Source organism: Triticum aestivum, chromosome 5B, assembly GCF_018294505.1.
Source record: "Triticum aestivum cultivar Chinese Spring chromosome 5B, IWGSC CS RefSeq v2.1, whole genome shotgun sequence".
NCBI lineage: Eukaryota > Viridiplantae > Streptophyta > Magnoliopsida > Poales > Poaceae > Triticum > Triticum aestivum.
The window spans coordinates 408718739-408728575 of NC_057807.1; the positions used below are offsets into that span (position 1 = coordinate 408718739).

Genomic DNA, 9837 nt, shown 5'->3' on the forward strand with positions numbered 1-9837 from the left:
ACCATATCACTCGGGTATCCCACCTTTTCGAAGACCACTCGACCATACAAGAAACCACTCGACCTATGAAGACCAGGAGTCACCCGGAACTGCAATGGTCGGACATTCACTCCGTAGTCTTCATGGACATTAATGACACTTATAGCTGGCGTTATCAGTAACGCCCCTCCTTTATGTACATTGAACCCTCTGTAACGGAGGGAAGCTAGGGTCCTGACGCACTCTATATAAGCCACCCCCTCCTCTGGGACAAGGGTTCGCACCCCCTGTAACACACATGCATATACTGAAATCCAGTCGACCGCCTCCGGGCACCGAGACGTAGGGATTTTACCTCCTCTGAGAGGGGCCTGAACTCGTAAACACTTGCGTACAACCTCACCGTAGCTAGGACCTTGCCTCCTCCTACGTACCCCCTATTCTTATTGTCAGTCTTAGTACCACGACACATGCCTCGGTCGGAGACGGTTTAGATCCTTGTGTACCTTTGTTTTTCCTTGGTCACACAAGATAGTTGGTGCCCTGGTCAGTGATACTAGATCCCCCATCATTTTTTATGCTGGAGATCCTTGCATAGTTGCGTACCTTTTTACTTTCAAACGAAATTGACAATAGTTGCCTGAATGGGCTTCATACAAATTTTTCAGTAGGCTAACCTTCAAGTTTAAGGAAGCACCAAGTTTCCTTTTGCTTCAAGATAACCCTATGAGCAAAAGAAAAAAGGATCACATAATTTTCTTATCAGACACGGGCTATGATGGCTTGCAAAATACACAGTGTAGAATAACACATTCATGTAAGTATCCTAATAGTTATCTTTCCAACGAAGGGCAGATGAGAGTATTGTGGGTGGCATTTCAGTCACACACAAGTTGTCATAGATCTTGTACGAAGTTGTTGTCTAAAAATCTGCAGAATGTATTATTGTCGTGTGAAACAAATTACCATGGTTCTACAAGAGTTGATTATTGCAGCGAGAATAATAAAGAGGTTGAAAATAAATTTGCATAAAGTAAATCAGTTGAAAATAAAGAGGCTAGGCATGGAGAAACTTCAGATCATGATGTACATCAAGTGTGCCATTGCGACGGTAATACCAATTGCCCTGTATTGTGATTCTAGCGCGTAGATTATTTGTTCTGTAGGCGGTTCACCTTTGAGTGGTCGAACTCCTCCATGCCAAAATTGTTCTCCTTTATAGCCCTGCTTCGACATTGCAATAACATGATCATTTACACAATACACAATTAAGGCCGTGAGGCCGGAACAATGCATTAGGTTTCATGGATCCATGTTATCTCATAATGTCTTCCGTGCTCATAGATACCAACACCCGTCACATGAAGGTTAGAGATTCACTAAACAATATGTGTTACCTACATAGGTCCTCTATCCAAGCTTCCTCCCTAGCGGTTTTCCTCGTCTTGGGCTGGCCTCTCTTCTTGTCTGCAGTTTGGCGTACCTCTGTCCTGGCGATGAGGGTCAAACGATGTGGTCCGTGTGTGGCTCTACGGTGTCTTCCTCGTTGGTTCAGCCCAACCCCGATGACTTTGGATAGGCATTCTCTCTAGTGTCGACGGCTCATCGGTGTCTTGTGCTGGTGCGGCTCCAACCTCGGCGATCTTGAAGTTGTGTTCCTCCAGCTTCTCTGGCTCGCCGGCGTCCCGGTGGCTCCTGCCCGATTATATGGATCTGTGTTCGCCTCTATAGACTTGGCTCGCAGGCATCATTTACTGCCGTCATCACCTCCGGCGACACACTTGCCCAAACACCTCTCCTACCTAGTCCACCTCCATGCCTCGTCCTTTTCCTACCAGATCCAAATCTCGCGCTTCCGGCGGCGCTTAGTTTCACATTCTTCTTCGGTGACAGGCGCCCCCCTGCGATGGTAGTTCTAGCCAATGGCCTAGTCTCGACTCCGAAGTCTGATCCGATAACCGTGGGATTGCTTGGACATAGGCCAGAGCAAAATCCCCGCTCGACTTACCGATGCTAGCAGCGGCGACACCTACGGATGTTTTCCCCTTCTTGGAGGCATTGTCATGGCCTTCTTTGACACCCTCCTTCGAGCACCGGGGGAAACCCCATGTCCGTTTCATTGAATTGGATGATGATGGCGTCGTTCCCTTTCATGAAGGCATTGTCTTGGTGGCTCGTTGTGTCCCCGATGTCGGATTTGATGTTTTGGGCGTCGTGTTTGTTTTGGCTGCTTCGCATTGTGTTGTACCCCCTTCATGGTTGAGCATCCCATATTTCTCTCCTCTGGGAGCCATATTCTCTCCTCCTTCTACCAATGAAATGATATGCAAGCTTTGTGTATTCTCAAAAAATGTGATTCTAGAAAAATCCTTAATACCACATACATGGAAGCACCTTGGGCTTGTTTATGAATAACTAGTGTGTACGTGCAATGCACGTGTATGTAAGGCAATATATTAATTGCACGCGGATATTATGTAGCATGTTATTTATGTGTTAATTATGTAATTATTGCTATATTTCATATGATATTAATTGCATGTTAAACATGTTGAGTGCTCGCCATTGGAGCAGTCTTGGTCGTTGGATTGATCGGACTTGATAGCCGAGATTAGTTGGATCTGCCTCTTTGGTTCTTTTCATATTGGTATAGATATAGATTTGTGAACATATGGCATACTATAACATGTGAACTTGTAAAATTTCGTGCGATAATTTCACCATCTATGGCCTGCAAAAAGAAAATAAATGAACTTTGTCAATTGCATTATTATTTACTTACTTTATTTCTAACCAGAACTTTATTTCTAACCAGACAACACTTGCTCATTTTTTATAAAAAACTCTGTATGTTCATGAAGTTACATCCACTATTTTTCATATTTAAAGGATACGATATCAATACACACAACACATATTTATTAGTATTTTACATGTCGATAGTTTGTTCTGCGAACTTGGTCATTCATAGACATGTTTGACTTTTGAAAAACAAGATTTGCACCACATTTTAGAACACCCCCCCCCCCCCCCCCCCAGTGAACTCGTAAAATCTCAATCAATAATTTCACCATCTATGACCTGAAAATGAAAATAAATAGACATTTTCAGCTGCATTATTATTTACTACTTATTTTTCTGTACTGTACTGGACCACACTTGCTCATATTTTTGAATGAAAATTGTAGGTTCTGCTATTTTCTTTCTTTCATACTTCCTGGGTTTTTTTGAAGTGCATCTACGCCAAGCACATGTTAATACGTGACTTTTTGATTCACAGAATTTGAAAAATGCATGAATAAGAAAAGAAAAACACAAGAATACATTGTCATGACACATTAAATACTACTTGATTGTCTATAGAGAAAACATGATTCTTCACGTGAATTTGCTGTGGGTGCATTTTTTTCCTACTAGAATCTATGCCATATGTATTAGTGATCTAAACGATCTTATATTTCTTTACGGAGGGAGTACAATCCTACCAATGAAAGCGCTCCCAACAAAGTATCATAAAAGATAGTAAGGCCATCTCCACCGCGCGACCCCATCTTGTCCGGGTGCGTCCGCTTGGGGTAGAACGGATGAATAGTGCGGCCCAACGCGCGGCCCCAAACGGACAAATGCCCGGAATCCATCCGTTTTCAACCCATCCCGGGCCCAAATTTGCGCCGAGTTTGGGGTGAAACAGACATCGCACGGACGGGCTCGCCGCACGCCCTTGTCACCCCGTGGCCCGCCTGTCGGGAACACAAGTAGTCCCATTCGATTCGAACGCCTCCATCCCCCTCCCGCGCCCTGCCCCACCGACGGCGCCGCCGCTATTCTCGGGCCGCCTTCTCCACGCAACCCCTGGCCGTCCATAGCTAACCACGTCTCGACATGGCCGCCACCACGCCCGCGCTTTCGTCGTAGTTTAGGCCATCGATCAGAGGAGGTTTGGCCGTCGCCGTCATAGCCGGCGGCAGAGGGGATACGACCGCAGGCGACGTACCACGGCGACCACGACAACTTCCGACGACTGCTCCAGAGCGGCCAGTAGCTGGCCGCCAACCACACCTGCATCGAGGTGATCATCGCGGCCACTTTGCCACCACGACCGCACGGTGTTCGACACTTTGCCCACAAAGGTATGGACAGTGGTGATGAGTTTTTCTTCCACCACTTCATTTGTTCATCGGATGATTCGTCGTCGGATGATGAAGATCTTGTGGTGGCTGCACTGGTGGTTCACGACCAAATTCAACGAAAACTTCCTCGGCATAGGGGGTTAGTCCCTAGCCGTGCTCCCAACCTGAACCAGAACAGGGAGAGAGGCCACACCCTACTCTATGCCGATTACTTTGCGAACACCCCGCTTTTCAAGCCGGATAAACTCCGTCGCCGTTTCTATGTGGCAAGGCATGTGTTCAATCATATCCGAGAGGGTGTGGTTGCTCACGACCCATACTTCGAGTGCAAGACGGATGCCCATGGCAAGCTTGGATTCTCCTCTTATCAGAAATGCACTGCGGCCATCCGCATGCTTGCATACGGAATTCCAGGCGATCTGGTGGATGAGTATGTGCGTATGAGTGAGACAACATGTCTGATGTCAATGTACAAGTTCTGCCAGTCTGTGATCGAGGTGTTTGGCCCTGAGTACTTGAGGCAGCCAACTGCCGCTGATACAGAGAGATTGTTGGCGACCAACACAGCTAGAGACTTTCCAGGCGTGCTTGGCAGCATAGATTGTATGCACTGAGAGTGGAAGAACTGTCCATTTGCTTGGCAGGGCCAGTACAAGGGGCATGTCGAAGCTTGCACTGTCATATTAGAAGCGGTGGCTTCGCAGGATCTTTGGATATGACATTGTTTCTTCGGCATGGCAGGTTCTCACAATGATATCAACGTGCTGCAGCATTCTCCAGTCTTCGCAAGGCTTGCAGCAGGCCACTCCCCACCTGTCAACTTTGAGATCAACGACCACCAGTACAACAAGGGATACTGTCTAGCTGATGGTATACATCCTCAGTGGTCAACTTTTGTGAATACAATCTCGAAGCCCCAAGGTGAGAAGAGAAAGAGATTTGCTAAAATGCAAGAGATTGCTAGAAAGGATGTGGAACGTGCTTTTGGTGTGCTTCAATCCCGATGGGGTATCGTTCGATACCCTGCACTGTCATGGGATGAAAGGAAGCTTTGGAAGGTGATGACTGCTTGTGTGATCATGCACAACATGATCGTCGAGGACGAGCGTGATGACAGTATCTTCGACCAAGGATTTGATTTCAAGGTGACAATGTTGAGCCCCTGCATCAAGAACCGGCCACGTTTGATCAGTTTGTCCAGTTTCATCGTGAGCTGCGTGATTGACACACTCATTTGGATTTTCAAGATGACTTGGTTGAGCACGTGTGGGATCATATTGGCAATCAATAGATGTATCGGTTCATTTTATGTTTATTCAAGACAATTTCAATTTGGTTCTAAAACTATTTTTATTAAAAACAAGTTCGATTGGGTTGTAAAACTATTTTAATTTTTAAACAATTAATATTTGGATGTGCAAACTTGTTTTGATATGAAAATATGGGCCTGCCGGACGGGATGGGCAAACTGATGTGGCCGCGCGCTGGGCGCACGGCCACCGCATCCCAGGACAGGCCCAGACACGATCCCATCGCCCTACCCAAACGGACTGAATCCGGGCAAAACGGACGTCAGTTTGGGGTCGCGCGGTGGAGTTGGCCTAATAGGAAGTTCTTAAGAAAAAAAATCCGTGGAAACTATTAGTACAGATGAAGCATAAGAAGGAAAAATCCTATAGATTACAATTCTACCAATCAAAGAGCCCTAACAAAGTGTATCATAAGCCCGCAAAAAAAGTTGTATCATAAAAAACAACAAACAACACCAAATCGTAGGCCTGAAGCATGCTACAGCCCGGCGATCATTCTCACTCACGAGCACTCCCACTTACTAGCCAGCCAGCCGGCCACCCCGCTGGGGCTGGTGCGGCGGTGCATGCGTGCGACCACTGTACACAGACCGCACGACACGAAGCAGACACGAGCTGAAAAAACAACTCTTTGCAGAGGCGAAAAGGCCGGGCCCACATGCCGCTCCCTCCCTCGCATGCACAGCGCCGTACAGGCTCGCTTGCTTGCTTGCCGTCTCCACCACTGCCCGCCCCGCGGAGCCAAAAGGGCGCGATAAAAAGGCCCCGTCTTGATGCGCCGTGGCCACGGGCGGCGAGCGGGCTTAAAAGGCGACCGAGAACCCCCAGTTTGACCGGGAAAGAAAGCAGCGGATCGATCGGAGCAGCCACTACCGTCCCTCCACCACCACCACCACCTCCTCCACCCACCTCCACGAAGCCAGCCAAGCGCGGCCGACGGCGACATGTGGGAAGGGGGCGTGCACGGGAGCCACCAGGACGCCGCGCGCCTGCTGCCCCCCTGGCTCGGAGGAGGCCCGGCCGCGTTCGCCGACCCGGTCGGCACCGCGGTTGGGTCCGGGTTCGGGGTCGGCGGCTACGCCTGCGACGTCGTCGGGCAAGCAGGCGGGGTGTTCGGGTTCGGGTTCGAGGCGGCCGTGGTGGCGGCGCAGCAGCAGCATCACCAGCAGCGCGCGGCGGAGGCGGCGGCGGCCGGGGGCAGCAAGGCCGTCGTGTCCGGGCTGCTCGGGAGCCTGCAGGCGGAGCTGGGCCGCATGAACGCCGGGGAGATCATGGACGCCAAGGCGCTGGCCGCGTCGCGGAGCCACAGCGAGGCCGAGCGCCGCCGGCGGCAGCGGATCAACGGGCACCTCGCCAGGCTCCGCAGCCTCCTCCCCAACACCACCAAGGTAATACGTGATTCGATGAGCCGATCATCATATGTATTTACGCGCGGACGCCTTCTCGATCGTCTAAAACCATAAATTCTTCCACGCATGCGCCATCTTCCCGATCCCTAATTATCACCTCACTCATCTCGCGATTGGTGGTCTTGTCCTAGGCTCCTCGTCCTAGCTGCTACTCGTTTGATCTTCGATCTTGCTGCCGCAAATTACTACAGCCAAACTGTTAACTTGATTCCTTTTTATGTGCATGGTGGCAGTCCTAGCTAAGCTAGGTGCTTCACCTATAACGGCAAAGACGTGCAAGATCAATCCACAATGGAAGAGTTGCAGCACGGATCTTGCGGTCTTGTCTACAGGCTGCTACTGTGATAACAGTAGTACCAAAACACAACGAAACAAGAATCAGGGCTTGTAAACCGGCAGCTGGAGCTAACCTTCATTTGCTAGGTCTTTCACGAATATGCGTATAGCAATACTAGGCTCGATCAATTTCACTAGCCTGCATGATGTAGCCTCTAGGTAGCTTGCTAGGAAGATTTTCATTGTCGAGAAAAAAAGGAACGCATACTAACCTGTGGTAAAAATTACGACAGAGCAAAATAACCTGTGTTAAAGGTTGCAGTTTGCATTGCATCATCCTTGCTTCTAGTCAATTAGACATGTTCTTCATCCTTTGGTTCTACTCGATCTAGCAGCATGCTTATATTAATTATCTGGAGTACGTGCATATAGTGTTAATTATCTGGAGTTTCTGGAGTGATACATGGTAAACATATATACAGTTAGGAAGGAAAATTTGTCATTAACTAACCAGGTGATCTCCATTAGTGGCAATGGGGCAGGACGCACCCACGCGCCGCACGCCGTATGTGCTCCCGTACTCGTGACAAGACTTGAGGGGCCGCCAGGGCAAGAAATCTTTCATACGCCGGGGAAACCGCTGCTTCTGCTGGGAGAGCAGGAGAAAAAAAAAAGAGCAAAGTGAGAGAGACAATAATGAACTCCGTAGATACATGACACCAGTCACGGCACCACGCGCACCTACACCCATGCGTTCATAGCTAAGCTAAAGCCCCAAAAGACATGAGAATGCAGCGGAAAGCTGCACCGCGACCGCGTTTCTTGCCACCTTTTCCCCCACGCTCACACCAGCCTGATCATCATTTTAATCGACCAATTATAGCTAGCGTGGTCTGTGCTCCGTTCTACGAGCACTATTGTATTAACAGCTTGTAATCGCATGTGGTTTGCGGTTGTGTGCGTGCAGACTGACAAGGCGTCGCTGCTTGCCGAGGTGCTGGAGCACGTCAAGGAGCTGAAGCGGCAGACCTCGGCGATGACGATGATGGCTGCGGCCGTCGGGGGCGACGAAGATGACAACGCCGCGCCGGTGCAGATGCTGCCCACGGAGGCCGACGAGCTGAGCGTCGATGCGGCGGAAGACGGCGAGGGGCGGCTCGTGGTGCGGGCGTCGCTGTGCTGCGAGGACCGCCCGGACCTCATCCCCGACATCATCCGGGCGCTCGCGGCGCTCCGGCTACGCGCGCACCGGGCGGAGATCACCACGTTGGGCGGCCGCGTCCGGAGCGTGCTCCTCATCACGGCCGAGGAGGGCGAGGAGGGCGGCGACGAGGGCGGTGACGGCATCGACGAGGAGTGCACCGCATCTCACCGGAGGCACGAGTGCATCGCGTCGGTCCAGGAGGCGCTGCGCGGCGTCATGGACCGCAGGGCGGCGTGCAGCAACGACACGTCGTCGTCCGGCGGTGGCGGGAGCATCAAGAGGCAGCGCATGAACTACGGGGCGCATGAGCAGTGCTCGGTTTAGCAGCGCACCGGCATTATCCAAGATCGCAAGAGCTGCATGCATTGCGCATGCACCTTGGCGATTAGCGTAGCTAGCTAAAATTTTAGTCATCGCAAGCTTTGGGGTGTGGTCCTTTGGGTATAATGGTGTGCATGATGGGGTAAAAACGTGAAACTGCAAGAGAGGGAGAGTTTTATGCATCCCTTTTATGTTCTTGTGCATGGATGCTACGCAAATGTATGCCTTGGGAGGGGGGGGGGGGGGGGGGGGTGAGAGCTCTTTCAGGTCAGCCTTCATACGGGGAGGGTGATTGTGGGTGTACAAATGTGCTATCTCTGGGTATAATGGAAGGTGGTATTGGCTTACATGTTTGCATCTGGAGTTGGAGCTGTGTCATGCAGGATTATTTATGATTAGCAGTTGTGTGCTAGCTCTAGCTGATCACGTTGGATTCACAGATTAAGAAACGTTGCATTTTGGTTAAAATCTTGATTTTAGTTGAGCAAATGCATGAGTTATTAAGTCACTTTGAACTACTGTGTGCTATTTAAGACTCGTGGAGTTTCTAGGGTTCCATTGAGTCCTGTGCTAGTTAAGGCTGTTGTGTTTGTGCTCACCTGTAAAATATAGGTACATGCATGGATCCCCTCTAGCCTATTTCAAGCTTGGAGGGGCCTCCATAAGACATTGCATCCTAACCGTTTTTATCATGTTTAGCTTTCTGCAATCATGCAATTTGATACTCATGCTTGAATAATAATCTCAACTTCAAGGCTTCCATGAGGAGGAAAAGATTGATATCCTATGATGAGTTCGCCATTTACGATGTTTCTCTTTATTACATCTTGTGATTATTCACTAATACAGAATCGGACATTGGAGGCGGTTTCGGTACATGGGTCACGGCGGTTCCCCATTCTGCCACAAAGCTGGTGTCATAATACCCGGTACATCATAGGCAGTTTCCAGAACAGCCTGCAGCGGTACTCCCACCTTAGATGGTTTACAGTTGCCTCCAATGCATGGATGCCTTGAGGCACTTATACATTTGGAACAACCTCGTATTCTCTATAATTACATGCGGTTTGTAAAGCATAACCATATGTGATGCTTTTATTTTATTTTATTTTATTTTAAATAGTATTTTTTTCATGTTTAAACAACATTCAAAATACACATCCACAACATGTTCATAAAAAACTTTCACATTCATATCACATTGGCAT

At 49.2% G+C, this 9837-nt stretch overlaps 1 protein-coding gene across 1 annotated transcript; it reads left to right on the forward strand.

Annotated features, from left to right (window-relative positions):
* The first annotated feature begins 6199 nt into the window (after window positions 1–6199).
* Window positions 6200–8811, forward strand: LOC123112143 (transcription factor bHLH30). The gene is made up of 2 exons (XM_044533069.1): window positions 6200–6807; window positions 8072–8811. The coding sequence occupies exons 1-2, from the start codon at window positions 6364–6366 to the stop codon at window positions 8630–8632; spliced, it is 1005 nt and encodes a 334-aa protein (XP_044389004.1). The 5' UTR covers window positions 6200–6363; the 3' UTR covers window positions 8633–8811.
* The last annotated feature ends 1026 nt before the right edge of the window (window positions 8812–9837 follow it).